This window comes from Syngnathoides biaculeatus, chromosome 15 (genome assembly GCF_019802595.1).
Source record: "Syngnathoides biaculeatus isolate LvHL_M chromosome 15, ASM1980259v1, whole genome shotgun sequence".
NCBI lineage: Eukaryota > Metazoa > Chordata > Actinopteri > Syngnathiformes > Syngnathidae > Syngnathoides > Syngnathoides biaculeatus.
Genome location: NC_084654.1, coordinates 9,338,942 through 9,360,687, shown reverse-complemented (window position 1 = coordinate 9,360,687; position 21,746 = coordinate 9,338,942). Strand labels below are relative to the sequence as shown.

The 21,746-nt window shown below is 42.2% G+C and overlaps 2 protein-coding genes and 1 non-coding gene across 3 annotated transcripts; all 3 read left to right on the top strand.

The window, feature by feature from the left end:
* The first annotated feature begins 13,653 nt into the window (after positions 1 to 13,653).
* marcksl1a (MARCKS-like 1a) lies at positions 13,654 to 16,239 on the top strand. Its single transcript, XM_061844689.1, has 2 exons — positions 13,654 to 13,958; positions 14,882 to 16,239. The coding sequence occupies exons 1-2, from the start codon at positions 13,875 to 13,877 to the stop codon at positions 15,416 to 15,418; spliced, it is 621 nt and encodes a 206-aa protein (XP_061700673.1). The 5' UTR covers positions 13,654 to 13,874; the 3' UTR covers positions 15,419 to 16,239.
* Positions 16,240 to 17,457: 1,218 nt separating this feature from the next.
* On the top strand, positions 17,458 to 21,651 carry adi1 (acireductone dioxygenase 1). Its single transcript, XM_061842808.1, has 5 exons — positions 17,458 to 17,787; positions 17,865 to 18,000; positions 18,372 to 18,491; positions 18,723 to 18,902; positions 21,405 to 21,651. The coding sequence occupies exons 2-5, from the start codon at positions 17,878 to 17,880 to the stop codon at positions 21,519 to 21,521; spliced, it is 540 nt and encodes a 179-aa protein (XP_061698792.1). The 5' UTR covers positions 17,458 to 17,787; positions 17,865 to 17,877; the 3' UTR covers positions 21,522 to 21,651.
* Positions 17,533 to 17,614, top strand: trnas-gcu (transfer RNA serine (anticodon GCU)). Its single transcript has one exon. It is a non-coding gene; the product is annotated as a tRNA-Ser (tRNA).
* Positions 21,652 to 21,746: the final 95 nt, after the last annotated feature.

Sequence of the window (21,746 nt, the reverse complement as noted above, 5' to 3'; positions counted from 1 at the left end):
GAAATGTGGAATGGCATTTTCAAACTGTTGATGGAAAATACGACACTGACATTCTGCTGAAAAGCAAACTGAGAATGAGAAAAGTGAACGAACTAACATCCCAATTGGCCGCACAGCAGTCACTTTTCACACAATATAGTTCAACAGCGGAAGCTGCCGCTGAAGCATTATTTCCGAGGCATAGCTAACTCATTGTTCCGAGCCTTTAAAAATAATAAATTAAATTATAAAATCTCTGCAGCTGTAAAGGAGCGCAGTTACACGGCGCTCTGAAGCCATGGTTGATGTGTGGAAGGACATCGGAGATTGTGTTTCTCACTGGAGTTGGACGAATCCACTGATGCGAGTGACACAGCCCATGTGTGCATTTTCATTAATGTGGTGTTTCATGATCATCAACGTGAACTCAGATAGTTACAAAAAATGTTGAAAGTTAATTTTGTTGTGTAATAATGGCTCATGCGGTTATGCAAGGCACACAAACATTTACACATAAAGAATCCTCAATATACTTTAAAATAAATATGTTTTGCATTTTTGTAGTGGGTAGATCTTTGTGTCTTGGTCATTCTATTTCAAAATTGGTCATTTTAAAATAAATAACCCCCCCCCCACCCACCCCTTCGATCGTGAGAGGCTGGATGCTTGAGAAGTACATCTTGGGTTAAAAAAGTCTAGGTACCCCTGATCTACAATCTCAAGAGAGAGGGGGTGGAAAATGAATAACGCATATCACAAGAATAGACCAGGTCTCAAGTGAGGGTCCAGGTACGTTTTTACCTTGCCTGAATATGGTTCATCGGGGCCCTCCTCTGGAACAAGGCCTGAACGTGGGGCTCAAGGGTGAGCGCCTCGTGGTGAGGCCTGTATCCACGGGGCCAGACTGGACACAGCCTGAGAGACATTGTGGGTTCTCCTTCTAACGGGCTCAGCACCTATGGGAGAAGCCATGCTGTGTGAGCTGGGCAGCAGCCCAAGATGGTGACCCTGGCAGTCCGATCCCGGGCTACAGAAGCTAGCCACGGGGACATGGAATGTCACTTCACTGGCAGAGAAACAGGCTGGGATGGTGTGCGAGATCGAGAAATTCCGAGTGGACAACGTCAAGCTGACATGAACACACAGCCTGGGCTCCAGCACCTGTCTTCTCAAGAGGAGTTTGATCTTCTTCCTCTCTGGAGTTGCCCACGGTGAGAGACCCCAAGCGGGTGTGGGAATACTGATTTCCCCCAAGCTCAGCGCCTTTGTGTTGGGGTTTAGCCCAGAAGACAAAAACATAGCCTCCCTTTGCCTACAGGTGAGGTGCTTGTGCCTGGGCAACCCCTCCCCCCCCCCCCCCAAAAAAAAAAAAAAAAAAAAAAAAACAGGTCAAAGTGCTCATGCTTTTTGGAGTCCTTCGAGGACGTGCTGGAGAACACTCCCAGTGGGGCTTCCCTTTTTCTACTTGGGGACTTCAATGCTCATGTGGGCAATGACAGTGAGAGCTGGAAGGGGGAGATTAGGAAAAATGTCTCCCCCAATCAGAAACCGAGCAGTGTTATGTTATTGGACTTCTGTGCTCTTTGACGGACTGTCTACAACAAACACCCTGTTCAGCCATACGGGTGTCCTTAAGTGTACTTAGCACTAGGACACCCTTATCCGTAGTTGGATGATCAAGTTTGTAGTCGTATCATTGGACATGCGGTCACATGTCTTGGGCATTTGATGAAGAGAGGGGCAGCGCTATCAACCGATCACCACCTGGTTATGTGTTGGCTCAGTTGGTGGAAGGAAGATGCCAGTTTGATCTGGCAGACCCAAATGTATTGTGAGGGTCTGCTGTGAAGATCTGGCAGAGTCCTAAATCAGAGGACTTTAAACTCTCACATCTGGCAAGACTGTATATATATTGGCGGTATGATGCACGAGTTATTATAGCATTTAAACACACCACTTCACACATTTACACTTCACACATTTACACACACTGCCTCACAGTTCGGAGGTCTAGGGTTCAAATCGGAGCGTCGACCTTCCGGTGTAAAGCATGCATGCTCTCCCTATGTCACTGTGGGTTTTTTCCAGATACTCTGGTTTCTTCCCTCAACCCTAAAATTAGCCTGCAAGGTTAATTAAAGACTAAATTGTTCTTAGGCGTGAGTATTAATGCTTCTTTGCCTATATGTGTCCTGCATTTGGCTGGCTTCCAGTTCAGGATTTTCACTGCCTCTCATCCAAAGTCAGCACACTCGAGACCAAATTGATCATAAGCGGTCAGAGAATGGATGGAATATTAAAGTGCATACCTCATTTATCTTACATTAAAACAGCAAAAAGTATGGGCATTTCAATGCATTAGTAGGCTAGCAAATTAATTGCTGAAACCGCTTGCCTAAATTGTTTTGTGCCTGACAGACCAGCACATGCCTTGTGCCGTACACATATTCACTGGTTTCACCATTATGGAAATGTTAAGGTTTCACTTTAATTTTAGTTTTGTCGTTTTCAAAAACTTTGATTGTAAAAAAAAAAAAAAATGTTTTCAAACTCTTGAGTTTGATGCTTCATCCAAAACACATCTGTAAAATGATCAAACGTCAAAAAGTAGACAGTTCTATCCCCGTTAATAGGAGCCTTGGGTAAATGTCCCCTAAATACATCAAGGCTACTGTCAGAAGGCCAATCATTCATTTCAAATGTGCTAGGAGAGAGACTTGATTACACTGACAGCTGGGACAAACATGGTCATGGTTTAAACTCAAGACGTAAAAACTAGACGGCCCTGCAGACAATCAAACTGCTAATACAGGTTTGCCCACACACAAACACACTTATAAAACACCCAAATTTATCATGGCATGGACATCACTGCACCAAGCAGACAGATGGTGTGGGCATATTTGCGATGGCGTTTTTTTTCGCCATGGATTAAATGTGATTCATGAATTATGATGTGTTCATTTTCAGTTTAATAAGATTGCTTTGTCCAGACAAAACATTGCTACAGTACAGTACATTACAGTCATACATTGTTTTCTCTGCTCTGCCATTATACATTTGTTCAATGTAGTGTATTTCCAAAAGATACGAAGAAGTTGGTATGCAATGCCTGAGTCATGCATACAGGCCGAGTATGGAGGGATAACCCTCGAAGAGCTCATTTTTCTCTGTTTTTGCCCAACCCCCCTCAACCTCAGCAACTCCTCCCCCTTCAACGCTAACGCCAGACTGCCAGCAGAGGCACAGCAGGGCTACCAGGTCATACTACAACACCAAGCACAGCCTCTTCACCATCTTCCTTGTTCCCCATCCCCCACTGCACCCATCCCCCATTTGATCCTTAAATCTGCATTACAATGAAGATGGTTTGGGGTGGTGGGGTTTTGAGAAGCCAGGAAAGAAAAAAAAAACTATTGGGACCAAGAGAGAGTGATGTGTTCAGAATTTTTTTTCCTCCAATTTACTTGTTTGGGGGGGATGTGGTTAATCAGCAAACTGCAACCTGACCGAATGTTTGGGTTGGGGTGGGGGTCTGTGTGTTTATAAACACGTTGGGTCATATTCGAGAGCATTGATCACACATATGTCTGTGTGTCAACCCCAAAAACGATTATTAGGGTGCCAGGTACAGTATTTCCGAACAGCATGCATGTTTTTGAGATGTGGAAGGAAACCAGAGTACCCGGAGAAAACCCATAGAGACAAAGTGAGAAGATGCAAACTCCACACAGGCGGGGCCGGGATTGGAACTCTGGTCCTCAGAACTGAGGCCAACGCTCTACAGTGACTCCACGGTGCCACCCAAATTAAAACAAGCAGTTTTTTAGAAATTTTTGTGTAAAAGCCTCTTTATCGTTGCACGTGCAGCAACAGTGCTGATGTCACTTCGGCCATCCCAGGCATAGTTTACCTTTGTACTCGAGCGCAACCTACACGCGCAGTTTAAAAATGTGCTGCAGTTTTTCTCCGAGTCAGAGGTGTCGCTACGGCTAGCATTGGCTAAAACTCCACAGTGTGGAGTTTCCTCAGCACTTTTTGGTCATTTTTGATACCTGTTTTTACTTTCCTAAGGAAACTACCATGACATTCAAATTTGCAAAGTAATGTGGGAGTCTCTTTAAGACAGCTATTAAGACTACACTATTTGATTTTGAATTGTCTTATTTCTAGGTATACTTCCATTTTTCATTACAACGGTTTTCTTCACTGAGAAGTTCAGATACACTTTTTTTGGCATGTAATGGTTCCATTTAAAATGCAAAGTTCATTTCATTACGTTGTTACTTTGCCTTGGGAGTTTCAAAAGTGGGCTCCAGCCGTCTATTGGGTTTCATTCTCCTTGCTCCTGCATTTCAAAACCATGCATGTTAGGTTCATCGAAGGCTCGATCATCATGATGTGCGAATGTGAGTCTGAATAGTTGTCGATGTGTGCCCTGCAATGGACCTTTCCAACCTGTCAATCACTTGAACAATAATAGCCTATCAGGCAGGAAGGAAGGAAGGAAGGAAGGAAGGAAGGAAGGAAGGAAGGGGATGGATGAGTGCATGGCTGATGAACGCCAGGTGCCAAAAAAAGAGCAGGAACAGAATTATCTGCTTTCACCGTAAAAGAAGAAAAGCCAGTCAAAAATTTGTGTTTTATCAATTTATGTCCAGAATAATATGCCCAAAGATTAAGGTAAATAAAGATAAATCTGTAAACAGCACTTCAAAAGACTGGTTTTTAAAAGAAAATGAGCGGTAAAAAAAAAAAGAATCGACAGAGAGGCAGAGGAGGAAGAAGAGCATGCAGTGATATTGACGAATGAACCGATGGCACACTAACCTAGTAATGCTGCGACTCCATTGCCACTGGGAACGAGTTGCCCTACAACTGTACAACCCGCGTCTGCCACAAACATATCAGCTCCAGCCAGCATCTACCGTCGCCTGCCTTCTACTACATTAAAAAAACGCTTACTAAGATGTTTAACCCCCACCTTATTCCTTTATTTATATTGTTGTTTTCTCACTTGGACTGAGAAAGGAGAAAAACCTGTGATCCCTCAAACTATAAAAAATAATTTAAGATTAGTATGAAAAAGTGAGGGTTATTTCAAATGAACAAACCAGACATGATTAGACCAAGAACACACCTGCTATCAATTTGCCCTTGACTGGTTTCACGCCAAATGATGTCTGCCCTTAAAATGGATTGAAGCATTAGTTACCATGGCAACTGGCTCTGTGGCACGTCGGCACTCATGCAGAAATGCTGGGAGGGGTATGCAGCGTCCTGCATGAATCTACCACCAAAATGATGTTGGCCTGGTGAAGGGGAGGGTGTATGTGTTTGTGTGTGTGTGCATTGAGAGGTCTCAATCAGCAGAACATCCATCCATCCATTTTCCATCCATCTTATCCTTACTCCGCTGGAGCCGACACAGATCTGGTCGCCAGCCATTTGCAAGGCACACAAAAACAACTATTTGGACACACATTGACATCTACAAGCAATTTTGAGTTGTTGTTTTTTCAACTAATCTACCATGCATGTTTATGGGATGTGGGGGGAAACGGAGTACTTGAGAAAACCAACCCATACATGGGAAGAACATGCAAATTCCACACAGGCAAGGTAATGCAGATGTGCTATAAGCAGTAGGTCACTGTGCCGCCATCAACACACAAATCGGAACAATTGCTGCTCATTTTGCAGGTATCGTTGGAGTTTATGTGTTAATTTTCATAAGTTTACATGTGAGTAATTAATTATTCCATGAGGCAAGCCAAAACCGCAATATTGGCCAAGCATTTAACATCCTGCTTTGCCCTAACTGTCCTCCTGCCATACGCCACAGATACGTCTGTACAAGCCCTGCCAAGATGGCTCCCATGTGCAGCTTTGTGTTTGCCTGATGGTGAGGACCCTTTGGAGTCAATAAACCACTTGATCAAATTAATTAGCATAACAAAAGCCTTTCTTCTAACTGGACACACCACTTTTCATAGCAGTGAAGGGGATTGTGCACCTGATAGTCTTGGTAATTAGGTGTCAGGCAATACAAATAATGTATAAAGTATACGGGCATAATTTAAAATCACCAACGACGTGCAGTCATCACCAAATAAACATTAAATGGTGACTGTTGGCTTATTTTTATTGTTGTTGCCACAATATTCCACATCTGAACGATTAGGCAAATGGAACATTCAAAATATATGTATTAGAATGTGGTAGCTCTGTGTTTCCCAGCATTTATTTAGACCAGGCACATGTTTTTATACTGGAAAAATCTCATGGCACACCACCAAACAAAAATGTCACAAAAAATGGGTTCACAGTATTTAATTTTATTTTTGTTCCTGTCCTGTTCGGCTCTTGGCGCTTAGCAGAAAGGAGGATCTGTATCCCCTTTATGCTGTAACAGTTTTAGTGTCACATTACACTTTTTAAAATGCCACTGTGTTTTATTTGTATTGTGATGGATATTTGAGAATTACGGTCCTCTAGTCGAACACAATTTTAAAGGGAAATTACAGAAAATAAGAGTGAAAAGGCAAATAAATCAAAAGACAACAACAAAAGACAAAGGAAAGAGGAAACTAAAGCTTTATATTTTTTTGTACAATGACACTAGGTTTGACTGGTTTATGGGTCTGTCGTACTACACCTTGTGAGAAAAGGACAGGACTGGACAGTACAGAGACAGGAGGGGAAGCCTACAGGACAGGGATGGGTAACGGGTACACTGTAAAACTGATACTACCATCCAGCTGGAGTACTAACTGGTAAGAGCCATACTGGGCAAAGGTGACGCGAAGAAAGCAGTGGGTCCTGACAAGATGACAGGATGAGTTATTAAGGCATCCGCAGACCAGTAGCAGAGGTTTTCACAAACATCTTTAACCTCTCGCCGCAGCAGTCTGTTATACTCACCTGGCTTAAATGAACCGAAATTGTCCCACTACTTAAGAAGAACACAATTAGTTGATTGAATGACTTGTCCATTCGCTCTATCTTGTATAATCACGGAATGTCTGGAGAGACTCATCCTATCGCACATCACGGACTCTCTTCCCAATGACCTCTACCAGTTTACATAGAGGGCAAACAGGTCAACGGAAAACACAATCAACACAGCATTTCACATAGGCCTCACACACCTAGTTAACACTAACCCCTATGTGAGAACACTGTGGATTCCAACTCTCCATTCAACACAGTTGTACACTAAAAACTGGTTACAAAGCTAAACAACCTTGGCATCGGCAACTCACTGTGCACCTGGTTAGTGGACTTCCTCTACAACAGACCGCAGGATATCATGATGGGAAACAACACCTCCCTGTGTGTCCTCAACTCCCTCCTTTACATCCTACTTACATACAGTATGATTGCTCTTCCATTCACCCCAACAACAACATTATTATCAAATTTGCCGACGAAACCACCTTCGTTGGACTGAATACAACTGAAACACATGAAATGATCATGGACTTGAATGAAATCCAAAAGACCTGAGCGCACCATCCTCATTACTGTATCAATGAAGAGGAGTTAGAGAGGGTGAAAAGTTCCATGCAATCCACATCTCGGCAGACCTGACCTGCCTGACCAACATCTCCCATCAGGTGAGGAAAGCTTGTCAAAGACTGTACTTCCTCAGGAAACTATGCCAATCTCAGCTCTCCTTTTACCGTCTGATAAACCTTAATAGATGCAACATGGAGAGCCTCCTGGCCTACAGTATTGCTGTACAACTTAATTCCCCCACTGTATTCCAAAGGACCCTGTAGCAGTTGGTGAAAGATGCAGAGTGGGTGATTGGAGGTACACAACCCACCCTCAAGGACAAATACTCTGGCCAATTAATGTGGAAAACCATGGGAATCCTAATAAATAAAAAATATATAAAAGCCTTTACCCCCCCCAAAAAAAAAAAAAAAACTCCACAGCAACAACTAATTCTAGAGCCATGAAGCTTATAAACAGATTCTACCACCAAGCTATAAAATGCATCTGGACTCCTCCATCCCCCACAGTAAGATCTAATGATGCCCCAGATCCTCTTCACACCTATTAAGTACACTCTAATGAAAGACTGTGCACTATTGTGTGATGATAATCTGTGTAATAATGGAAAACCGTATCATAAAATGGTCATTCTCCCAAATGTGAACAATTGTATATTCTTTAAATAAGTGTCTGTTGATAATTGTGTTTTTGTATGGCTACTTCAGTGTGTGCCTCAATGCTGTAACTGGGAGATGCCCAATTGACTTTCATTCGTCCTGTGACAGTGACAATAAAGCTTTATATTCTATTCTATTTATTGGAATAATATTCATTTTTTTCTTCTGTTTGGACTACGTGAATGACATTACATCATTCCCTAACGCAAACCAAATTATTTATCATGGTACACTGGTTAGGAATCAATTCTCTAGATCCAGGATCACCAACAATGTGTTGAAGGTGTTTGGTAGTCCCCAAGGAGTCAATGAGTAGCCTGCAAGCCATTTCAAAACTCATGGACCAGTGAGATGCGTGATTTTTTTGTGTTGCTATTCTAAAACTGTATGAATATAAAAACACAACATAAAAAAACAACTATTAGCGCTCCAAAACGGTGTAAATGATGGTGTTTGTTGAAAATAAAAGTAAGAAACATTTATTAAATCAAAACTGTTGTTTTATTATTTCATCAAATCTATAACACTTAATGATAACTTTTAAAATGCAAAAGTAATCCCCTACCCCCTCCCCCTCATTCCTACTTGTCATGCTCATCCATGGAGAGGCTAATCACACAATGGAGGCCTTTTATCTGATTTTGACGCTTATCCTGAGTCGAGCCATGAAAAACGGGCAACCACACAAACAAGGCCATTGACTCGCTCTGAGTGAGGGAAAAAATAGTGCGACGAGAGTAGAAGCAGCGTTTGAAACATGACAAAAATAAGACAGCAGACGAGGCCAGAGGAAGTCCGCCAGCCACAGTCGCATTTTTCTCAAGGAAATCAGGCCTTTTCATCAAAAAATGCTGTGTAGTACAAGTCTGTGTTGTGAATCAATCTTATATGCTCAGTGTCATTTGTCTCCATAAGTACTTTAGGCAATAGTCTAATTACTTTTCAGTCAATCAGTCATGTTGTTGAACATTTCATGGTGCTCAGTAACCTGGGCATTTATTTTTGGAAGCCAGAGTACCAGGAAAAAAATGGACGCAAGCACGTGGAGAGCATAGATTCCATAAAAGAGCCCAAGGAGAACTTGGAAACCCAAACCCAAAGGATTTTTTTTTAATTATTTGTCATTGGGGCAATCAGTCAAAATATAAGTACATACACTTCCTGGGAGGTTTGTTTGAAGCATCAGGTTACACTCTGAACTGGTTGCCAGTCAATCGCAGGGCACATATAGAGCTCTTGCACCTACGTCATAAAATCACGTGACATCGCCATATTGTCAGTATAACCAAAAATTGTTGCAAATTAATTCAGTTGAAATGAAACAAAAATATGTCTTATAGCACGACAGTTTTGTCAAAGGCCGTTGAACATTTAGAAGGTGATAATAAACGAAGGTACGTGGAAAAATTAGAGACACTTGGCATAGCGGACCCATATTTAATGCCGAACTCGATGTGTTCGCCGAAAAAATTGGACTTCCGCTTGTCTTGGACAACTGGATATAAACATGTATCTGGTGAGTAAGTCATCGAGATTTACACACTTTGAAAGCATAGAAAGTCTGGGCACATACAAAAACTCCGTTGCTCGATCTCTTCTCAATCAGGAATAAATCCCACATAGTGATGGACCCACTCAGATTTTTTTCAATACAAATACCAATATTTAAATGAATGACCCCTTGTTTTATACAAACTTGCATTCATTAACTATGATTGGGAAAAAAAATTAGGACAGGTAGTCGTCTGCTCGGTACACGGAAGCGTATTGCGGCCACATGTTAACCTCCGTAAATCTCTCTGCGACAGACGGTTTATTTATTTATTCAAATGAGTTAACTTGGTATTATAAATACTTCTTGGTAATTTGAGATTGAGAAGAATAATTCCTACCTGAAATGAAGTGATCGCTACACAGTTGTGTGTATTTTGGTTGGGCACCATCCATCCCGTTTAATTGATGAAATCCATTGATCTTTTCTGGTCTTTTCAGCTGGTATTCTATAGAATGATCTCTTTGAAGATCTGTCTCGTCTGTTGTGACAACCAACAGCACAACAGGTCTCGGGTATTGTGAATATTCTGCTCCGGTGCAATGTCTCCCACAATGCTAAGCAGCTCTGTTTGACCGGCAATATGATGCTGTGAAAACGGTGATATCACATGCACGAGCTCTATTCACAAACGGCCATTCACACACACATTCAAACCTATAGCCAATTTAGAGTCTTCAATAAACCTACCATGCATGTTTTTGAGCTCTAAGAGCAAATAGGAGTGCACGGAGAAAACCCATGCAGGCATGGGGAGAACATGCAAACTCCATACAGGCGGGGCCGGGATTTGAATCCCAGTACTCAGTTCTGTAAAGCACTGGGCCACCATAGTTACACGAATATTTAAAAAACAAAAAAACCTCACATGTATTTTCTCCTAGGTAATTCAGAGTCTGAAATGAACTTAATATGTATATTTTTGGAATGTGGGATGAAGGCAGAGGAGCCGCACCACAGACAGACAGACCCGAACCCAGATCCTTTTGACTGTGAGGCATATGCTCTAACTATGTTTTGATACAGTACTTTGTTAAAAAAAAAGGTATATTTATTGTTTTTTAGCAATACAATAGTGACTTGACTATACAAAAATGTATATAATTCTACTGCAGTTTTTACTGATTTAATAGCAAAAGCAAGGCTTTCGGAAAAAAAAAAGATTGTTAAAACTACACAGCTAGTGGGATTCCAAGAATTTTGCACAGTGTTATTAGGAACAAAGATAATGTAAATTTATTAACAAGCATGAATCAAAAAGTCTTTTGCCAAGAAAATATTTTTCTGTTTGATTGTCAGTAAAATACGTCAAAGCATTTTACCCTGATAGTCAGTAATCCAGTAAAATCAGAACAGGAACCCATTTTGGGTAATCACCCTCAGTTGGAAGAAGGCTACTATAAACTAACCATTGGCACCGACATAGTACTCTGATATATACTTTTTCCTCTCCTCCAGTTTCTGCAGAACTGTGAGGTATAACAGCTGCACAATATTGGCTGACTTCAACATCAGGTTGTAAGTGCTCCAAGCAAATTCTTTTTTTTTTCCATTTTAACACACATCCATCGATTTCTATTGTCCTCATTGGGGTCACGAGGGAGCTGCAGCCTTTCCCAGATAAAGGAGGAGGGGTACACCCTGGATTGGTCACCACCCAATTACAAGGTATCGCATGACAAACAAACACACCTTTCGGGAAATTAAGTATTCAGCCAACTTGCCACGTATGTTTTTGGAATGTAGGGGAGAAGCCATAGTACACAGAAAACTCCACACAGGAAGGCTAGATTAGATCAGAACTCAAACCTCAGAACTGTGAGGCAGATGTGCTAACCAGTATTTCACCTTGCTGCTGTCCAAATTAGCACGTCAGATCAAATCGCTTTACTACTGTAAAATATTTTTGGGCAGTAAAACATGACTAGACAGTCCAAAACAGAAACAATAAAACATATTTATGACTCTTTTGAGTCTTGTGATCATCAGACCATGACAAAACCCTTTTGAAATGTAACATCCTAAATGTTTCAGCCTCATCCTGCTTGAGAGTCCACTCAAAGATGCCCAAATCAGACAAATTCCAAGGATATGATTAGACATACACTGGATGGCGCCTTTGAAGCATGTTGTTCTCGCCCCTGACTCATTTTGGGGGAATGTATAGTGGGATGGAGGATGGTAAAAATGGGCGGGATGGGCTGTTCACTGATTTAAAACCCCTCAGGGTCAATTCCACTCTGGGAAGTTCAGTGCGGGGAAAGGATGGAGATCATTCTCTGGGTGGCGTATGCATGCCTCACATTCCACGGTTGCGACATGTTTGTGTGGGGCTATGTACTGTACAAGTGGAAGGGGGTCATCTCCGTGCTTTCGGATTTTCGGAATGTCAGACAGAGATTCCTCAGCTAATGCGAGGGAAATCATAAATTAATTCAATCAAGTAAAGACTACAAGAAGGGCTCATCTTTACGTAGTGGTCTAACATTGGATCAAAATGGGAATTTAGTGATGGGAAAGAGGGGGAGAGTAGATTGTGCAAGAATTAAAACGAAGGACTTGAGAGCAGGGCAGAAATTGCATTCTACCGAAAAAATTGCGTTGACCGACAAGTAACCTAACGACGTTTGCGTGTCAGCGCTGTAATAGTGCAAATCACCTTGTCTTGTCTGTCTGCGCTGATGACAAAGCAGAGTGAAGCTGTGATCAAATGAATGATATTTAGAGGATATTCGAGTTTCTTTTGGAACAATCAAATGATGCAGGACAAAAATGTGATAATATTTGATCACATATTAGAGATTAGCCTTAGCACGCTAGCGATTAACATTTGGGGTAAAAAACAATAATAATAAAGAAATGCTTACTAGTATTCAGCTCACTCATGTATCATGTTACATGTAAATTACACATCAAATAGTGTCTTAAAATTACTTTCCAACACTCCTCATTCGTAGCAATGCTTTCCACCTGCCCTGCAGTGCGTCCGTGCGCAACAAATGTCCGTGCAGTAAACACGACTGGTGATCAAATGGTTCCGGCAGCCCAAAAATGCTATTTTTAATACATTTTATTACATAGAACCATACATTTCTGTGGTCGACTTAGCTGAGTAACCTTTTTTTTTTTTTACATCTGTACTTGTTTGTCCTATGACGTTGTTGATGCCGTGGCGGTCAGGGCACATGTGTGTTTGGTGATGTGTCCATGTACTATTCGCACGACATGCACAGAAGTGTATCAAGGAACTGTATGAAATGCTACCTCCAGTGGTGAAAATGATTTTGTTGTTGTTAGGGTCTCTCATTATTTTTTTTTCTCCAAGTAGAGGATGCTCGTCTAGTTGCAAGGCCGTACCTATGGCCCTGGTTTTTATTAGCCACACTCAGAATTGGCCGGTGGATCCCTTCACTCACTTGCATGAGACAGGACTTCCCCCTCATAAATTGACAAATTTCAGCAAGATGAGAAGTAGGGTGTGTAAAGTATACCTATTTACTGTATTATATTATACTTGGAAACTGCAATGAATCGTGTGTCTGTGTGAGTTGGGGGGGTTGACATGTTTAGTGTCTTTTACCTCAATAAAATGAAAGAAGATAATACATTATTCGCTCTTTCTACCAAATGTAAGAACTGCTCGGTCTCAAATTAGTGACTCACTTGGAACCCACCCTTTTGGAATGGACTATTGGGTTTTAACACTTTTAGAGGTGAAAGAACAAGAAAAAGTGAATATATTTAATGTGTGACAGAGCAACTACGAAGAACTTAAAGCTATTCAACAACTGATCCTATCTCGAAGGTGGAAAAGGCAGCCAGTTTGGAGTGACGTGACCCCCCCCCCCCACCTCCCGGCACCACATTGGATGCGGGCCTGCCGACACGCCCGTGGGAGGAGACTCCAGTGGATTTGGAGGCGGTTGAAATACCCACGGTCGTGTCTCTTCGATCCTTGAATTCGAGCTCAGCCGCCGTGGGGTTCGCAGTCCCACCATCTCAGTGTGTGTGCAGTCAAGGCGAAGGAAGGATTCTTCACTCTTTGGCGAGCTCCCACTTCTCACGGAACTGGACTTTTCAACCTTAACAAAAGCCTCACTTTGACGTTTTTTGTTTTCAGATTTTTTTTGTGTTTAGATCACCTAACGGTAACCAAAGTAATAATGGGAGCCCACATGTCCAAGGGAGATGTAGCTGTTGAGGGGAATGCGGCCCCCGAGCCTGCCGCTGCCAAAGCCAACGGCCAGGTGAGTGAAACGGGACCGAACCCAAAGCGACTCACATGGCACCCAACGCCCACCACCGGCATCGACACGACCAAGCTGTTGCTCGGCTACACTCCAGAGTAGATTCGAAACCATCCTTTTGTTTCTTATTTCAATGGTCAAAGTGAGTTGTCGTGTGGCAAATGCGAACCCCCCCCCCCCCACACACACACGCACACGACCAAGCCTTTGTTCATTTAGCGCGCCGAGTCCACGAGGAGGCAAAGGTTAAGCAAAATACATGGAAACAAAAACCTCCTAAGTCACAGGTGACTTGAAAGGCAATTTATTTCATGCTTTTGCTTTGATCGTGGGGAAAATTTGCTCTCGGCAAACAAAAGATGCGCAATGGAAGGATGCAAACGTGCTCTGCTGAGGGGGTGGGGGCACATTTTGCGGCGCAGTTGCAAACAAAAGCGCGCAGATTCGCCTGCGCGACAAGTCGCTCATGGATGACACAAGAGATTTTGTTTGAATAGATGCGGTGAATTCTTAAGATGAGGCGTTGAGCGCTGAACACGTTGAAACAAAAGTAAATGTATTGGAAAAGATTTAAAATGGTGAGAATGTATAACAGAAAACCAGCCGTTGTTAAAGCTGAAAAGCTGATGCAATAAAAGCATCAAAGCATTTAGGCCAAACTGATGGAGAGAACAGTTGTGACGAGGGAATTCCTTTGTTCCTTAAGGTTTAACTGAAGACGCAGCACTACTGCCTCCGCGCGGCTCATCGAGGTGTTGCAACCGGCTGTAACCGTCCCCCTCCCCTTTTTGTGAAACTTGTCAATCAAGAGCAACACATTTGCTCAATTTTAGCTGGGAAACCTGAGCAAAACATGAATTTGATTTTGAGCATTGTCACGTGAGTCACTTGTCTGCTTTACTGACAACACTTCTCTTCTGTAGGAAAATGGTCATGTCAAGACCAACGGGGATGTGTCCGTCAAGCCTGACGGGGATGCGGCTGCCGCAGATGGTAACGGCGCGGCCGAACCAGCTAAGGAAGGGGAGGCTTGCGCCGGGGATGCCATTGAGCCCGCTCCCGCGGCAGAGGGTGAGGCTGCCAAGCCAGAGGCTGAGGCCCCCAAGGATGGAAAGAAGAAAAAGAAGTTCTCTCTGAAGAACTCCTTCAAGTTCAAGGGCATCTCGCTGAAGAAGAGCAAGAAGGGCAGCGAAGAGGCCAAGGAGGAGGCCACCTCCCCCGCAGGCGAGGAGAAGCCCGAGGAGAACGGCCACACAACCAAGGAAGCCAAAGACGAGACGCCAGCCGCCGAGGCCAAGGAAGGCGAGGCCGCCGCCCCGGAGGGGGAGACCGAGGACGCCGAGGAGGCCCCTCCGGCCACGGAGGCCACTCCGGCCGAGGAGGCCTTTCCCGCCGCTGCCCCAGCCCCCGCTGAGGAAACGACACCCGCGGCCCCCGAGAGCGACGCCAGCGTGGAGTGAATGCGCCCCAGTGACTGAACTCATTTTCCAAGATTAAAATATATAAATATATATGAGACTCATGCCACGTTCTTAAAGTTATACAACAAAACTACAACAGAAGACAAAGGATATATCACATTTGCTGATTCAGCCACCAGTTTACTTGCCTTTTTTTTGACAGACGGAATCTCACCGGGCCCTCAAATTGATGAATTGATGGTACACACATACAGACTGTGACTGGCATGTGGAGAAGGTAGCGACCTGGAGGTGGCGCGAATCAGGAGTACAATACTGACCCCCCCCCCCCAACCTCGGCCCCACGGAAGAGCATCCCATCAGCGTGGCAGCCCTATAACATTTGATCTTTTTTTTTTTCTCATTCTGGGATCTTAACTACCGCTGTCGCTGCAGAGCGGGGCGTACAGTCTCCTTCACTCCAAATGACTGTTAAAGGATTTCATATGATTTTATTCATTTTTAGAATGCTACATTCCTGTGTTTTACCCACAAATTCCAAGTATTTTCTCATGTATAGGAAAAAAAACACTGAGGGGAGGAGGGAGAAGGTCAATGTTTTTTTTTTTTGTGCATTTGAATTTTTTTTTCTGGCTCAAATCCCCTTTCCAGCTTGAGTTATTGGAGTGTCCACATTTCAGAGTTTATGATGCAGGGGCTTGGGATTGTGTACAAAATGTGAGCTTTTTATCTGCAAAACTTTCTCTGTAAATATGTTTTGGCCAATATTTTTGGTTCTCTTTATTTTGTTATCGTTTGAAGATGTTAATGGTTTTATTGTAACTTTTACTAAGGGTAAAATAAATGTTTGATCCCCTCTGGCTGCGTTTTTGCCTCATTTGCATCGTCACGTTCAGTTCAGTTGCTTCTGCTATCGATGTAAAATTAAATACTGGCAAGGTTGACTATATTAACATGCATTATGTTCATTTTTTATAACAATAAGTGAAACACACTTTATCCTTTTTATTCTAAAAGCTTTATACAATTTACGATACTTGGTTAATTATCCCCAAAACAAATCTCAAATCAAGTATACTCAATGTACATTTGAGCCGTGTCAGAAAGGTGCCAAATTATATATTTTAAATCCCAACTACAACTTTACCTCATCAATGTAATCCTTTCAGAGTCTGATGCACTTTCCCAGGCTTTATTTCCACCGGAGCGCATTTCCGCGACATCGCGCAGCTCCTTCGCCACACAGCCATCTTGATCTCACCCACATTTTCAAAACATGGCCCCTTGATGACCCTTCCTGGACTCGGGAAAGGTGAAAACAAACAAAACAAAACATGGAACCAGGTAAGGTGAGTTGGAAGGTTGCTTTTCATCAAGGAACCGTCAGATGCTCAAGTTTCTTGTGAGCGGTGTGTTGCCATGGTGACGGATCCACTTGTATTCCTGCCACAACCCTGCAGGAGCTGCAGGATCTCTTTGTAAACATGCTGGGGGATTTTCTGGCGCACACTCTGAAGAGGTAAACAATTACAAATAAAATATTGTTTATATTTTTGTTTTTTGTAAATCCCACACAAATACTTGATAAAGTTTGCAGTTTAGTGGACTGTTACAGCTGCTCTAACATAAATGTAGACTAGGCTCATTATATTACAAATACATAATAATTTGTGTGTGATTAACAAGTAGATTTGAAATCAGTGGTCAAGAAAAATAGTTTGTTCAAGTATTAGCGATGAACTATTGTTGAATTGACTGGAAAAATGCAAATGCAAATATCAGAATTCACTTATCACCTTGGTATGTGTATAAATAAATAATAACTAAAAGCAATAAAAAAATCCATATAATTATAGAGATAAAATAAATTCTTGCGACTTCAGTTTTTAAAGCGTTCTAAATGAATATCAAGAATTAATCGCCACATCGTTACGACGTCACGGCAACGTTGGCTCAGACATCGCATCGTTGATATTTGGCGCTCCCTGGTGGACAGAACGTGTAATGGCCGACAGCGTTAATCGCTGTTGTTTACTGGGGGGCTATTTCCTCCTGGCCAATGTTGTTGTTCTTGAACCAACGTCAATCCAGACACAGAAATCTTTCGTATGTGTAAGAACTTCTTTAACACCAATTTGCAGAGGCTACCACAAGACGAGGTGGCCGAGTGGTTAAGGCGATGGACTGCTAATCCATTGTGCTCTGCACGCGTGGGTTCGAATCCCATCCTCGTCGGAATTTGTTGTTTACTCGCCCCTTGCAATATATCCAGGAACTGTTTTTCCTCCCGTCCAAAAGACACATAACCACGGACGCGACGGAACAAAAAAAAATTGTATGTGCAGATATTTGGTGGCATTGTTACGCAATCGTTAGCAGTGTTCATGCGGGAGAGAGTTACACGGAGGGTAAGTGAATGTTACACGCGGCGCCATTGTGGTACAAATCGGAGCTAAACTGCTTCGCGTTTTTGTTGTTGGGCTAGTTGGAAATACAGTATGGTCATGGAAGCCTGGTACATGGACAACTCCAACGAAGACCAGAGAAAGCCGCACAAGCTCGTCCCGAATCGGCCAGTTTCGTTGGAGGAGTTAAAACATCTTGGGGTCTTTTACTGGAAGGTAACTGTTTTAATGCAGTATTGACACGTGCTTTCAAAATTCCTGCACGGATTTTGTTGGCTGAGATTTGCCGAACTTTTAATGATTTGGACATTTTTTTTGGTGCGGTGCCAGTACTCTGAGACCTTCCATCGATTGCAGGACTTTACTCGACTTGACTGAAAACTGCCGTTTTAGCTGCATCACAGTGAAGGAACTCACAACTCCATGTGAAACACTCGGACTCCTCATACATAATTTTGACTAGAGTTTTGGGCTTCTGGTTGAAATTTCAGGATGAACCTAAATGTTGGATTTTAAATTCACCCGAAAGCGGAATACGGCTAACTTTTCTTATTGAACGGATATTGTTTGTGTTGTTGTTATTGCAGCTGAATGCTGACATCTATGAAACAGACCCAGAACTGCAACTTATCAGGAAAGAGCGAGGGTACTCCTACATGGACATCATCACGATTGAAAAGGACACGCTGCCAAATTATGAGGAAAAGGTCACCTGGAAACTTCTTCCGTAAATGTTACTGTTTTTGATTAGATATTGGAATGTTCTAATAGTTTATACGTTTTCTTTTACACGTAGGTTGAGGTTGAATGACTATTTATAGTTTGCATCTGCATTACTGCCGACTGTTTGGCTGGTTCAGTATGATAATGGAAGGGGGGTGGGGGCAAATACAAACAAACAAACAAACAAGCAAACAAAAACGTCTGTCTCTGATCAGCTCAAGATGTTCTTTGAAGAACACTTGCATTTGGACGATGAGATTCGCTACATCCTTGATGGCCAGGCCTACTTTGATGTGAGAGACAAAGAGGACCGCTGGATAAGAATTGCCATGACGAAGGGGGACCTTATTACTCTGCCAGCTGGCATCTACCACCGCTTCACCTTGGATGAGTCGGTAAGCCTCATTGTTGAAACTGTTTGATTTGATTTTCATTTTTTTGAATGACCCAAGGACCTCTGTGCTTCTTTTTATAATAATAATAATGCAATGTGTGTGCCTCACAATTCTGAGGTTGGTCACAAACTGACCTCTCACCTTTGTCGGATTTGCGTGTTCTCCCAATTCCTGGACGAATTTTCTCTACGTACTCTTCTGTTGTCGATTTATGATGCTTTTAAGGTTAGTATCATCCATATAAACATTCTAAAATAGATATTGTAATGAAAAAAATATATAACATTATTCACTTCAATGTCTAATAGAAAAAATAAATTGAGCAGAGAGCGCGTCATCCATGCGCAAAGTTGCGGAAATGTCATTCAACGACTCTCAAGTGGTCGCCATATTGGCTGCATCCCTTGTCCGTAACATCACCCCAGAGATTCTTCTCGAAAACAAATCCCTCGAGAGGATTTTCATGGTGAGAGTTACAAAAAGATGTATGAGTCAAAATCATGTTTTGTGGTGGAAAAAACGCATGGGTCCATGTCGGCTGCAGTTTTTTCATTAATAACATGGTAAAAATCCTGCATTTCATGACAGTGGCCCTTTAAGGCACTGGTCAGCACCCATATATATATATATATTTTTTTTTTTTTTAAACTATTGGGCAGTTTCATTTTGAGGTACCAGCGTAGGAAAAAACCCCTACTCAAAATAGAACTCTTTATAGACTGTTTTCGACCACGTGACTACATCCGGAGCACATGGCCGTGTTGGATGGGTTCACTCTCCTGACGCTCTGTTCACTCTAATGCTTTTGCATACAGACACACAAACATTCGTACAACTGTTAAAAGTGACACATCATGGCTAAAAAGACTGGAAAGTTATCGTTGCTCATTACATGTTGTTTCAAGAAACCGTTATGAAAAGAAGTGTGCTTTGATTGACAATATCGACCCATATCCTTTGGAGAAACACAATTGAAGCACACAACTGTGGGTGTCAGTAACCTATCCAGACATCGTCCGCTGTGTCCTCTTCTCGACAAGCGCTTATACTGTGGACCAACCAAAGAATTACAAAGGTCTGGAGGCCTACAACCAATTCATTAATGGCTGGGTTCATCATGCGGCGGTATCCATTGTAAGCAACCCGTCTCCCCACACTGCTAAGGTTAGTTTACCGCACAATGCAATTCAAGTATGTACCACATGATTATAGTCAATGTTGTGTTAAATTATGTTGATTATACCAACAAAAGAGGTGTACATTATTATTTTCGTTTTTGTTTTCGAGAGGGAGAGAGAGGGAGGTTCGACTGAGACGAAACCCCAGTGGAGCCTGCACCTTTTTCTCCACTTCCACGGCGACATTTTTAACTCAACTCATGAAATTGCGAGCGGTGCGGTAACACGTTTTTGCAAACTTATTATAATAAAACAGAAAATACAGATTTTGGAGACATGCATTGCATTCACACACGAGTATTGTGCTTGGCTGCTGGATTAGCTCTGCTCATACGAGACAGCCACTGTTGTCGCGGTTTGGTTGCTAACTGCTCCGTTTTCTCGCACTGGTTCTTGATCACAGCTGGCAGTTGAAAGAAAAACGCTTTACAACGCCTGTTTGAGCGACCTATAACATAGCAGTGCGCCCCCATTCATACGCCTTTCTGAAATGATTCCTGGTTAGTTGCGTGTTTACGTGGCACCCGCGTTCTAAATCGGAATGTTTGTGACATTAGTCGAAAACAGTCAATTACTCAGAATATACAGAAGTCGTTGTAGTGAGTGGGACCTGTGCCGTTGTTTTGCAACAAATTGGCCCCCCTTTGGCACAATGGGAGACAGTGAGACTATTGTTATTATATACATTATTATTGTTACTGATGTCTGCTTGCTCTGTAATTTTATTTTGGTCACAGTCGTTCCAGAAATCCCAAACGATGTAGCAGATATCTTAAATAGTCGATGTAGATAGGAGGAATCAAGTTATGTATATCACCAATGTTCTTTTTGACTTGGTGAAAATGAAATACTGATATCATCATTTGCAGTCCCGTCGCCACGTATTACATAGCTGATTTGGTGTTTGTGAAAATGAGCTATAACTAAAAACTTGTATTTCAAGTAAAACTGCTGATGACCTAATTTTTTTCTTGAAAGTTGTAGGCTATTCCTCTTGCTCATCATGTAGTATATTCCCCTTACACTATTTTTCTATTTTACTTGTTTATTGCTATCTTGTGGGCTTACATTTTTTCCTACCCTTAGCATGTGAATGGGACGAGCAGTTTGATTATGTAAACTTCTTTTGGACTCTTATGATGAATATGTTTTGTTCAGTCTTTCTGAGGTGTATGGTAGTCTCATGGTTATGTACTGGTCCAGGGCCCAGTCATGGAGGTCTGCTGAATTCATGTATCCAGCCTGTAGTTTATTATGGATCTTACATCGCTAGAAACCACATCTCGTAAGCAACTTACTGATTTTCATTTTTCTGTCTCCATAGAATTACACGAAGGCCATGAGGCTGTTTGTCGGGGAGCCTGTGTGGAAAGCCTACAACAGGCCAGCAGATGACTATGAGATACGCAAGAAATATGTGGTTTCGCTACAGGAATCGTGAAATTGTGCAGTTATAAGACTGCCCAGGCTGTCACCATATAACCACATTTTAGACAAAATCAGTACGTCTGACTCGAATGTGGTTCAGATTACACATTTCCAGTGCAATAAATTGCAAGCATCGTATGGTATACATAGTGACAGTATAGTTTTTCTTTATACATTTAAATACTTGTGTGATTTGAAATCAAAGCATTTATGCAACAAGTATGTTTAAGATTTTTGT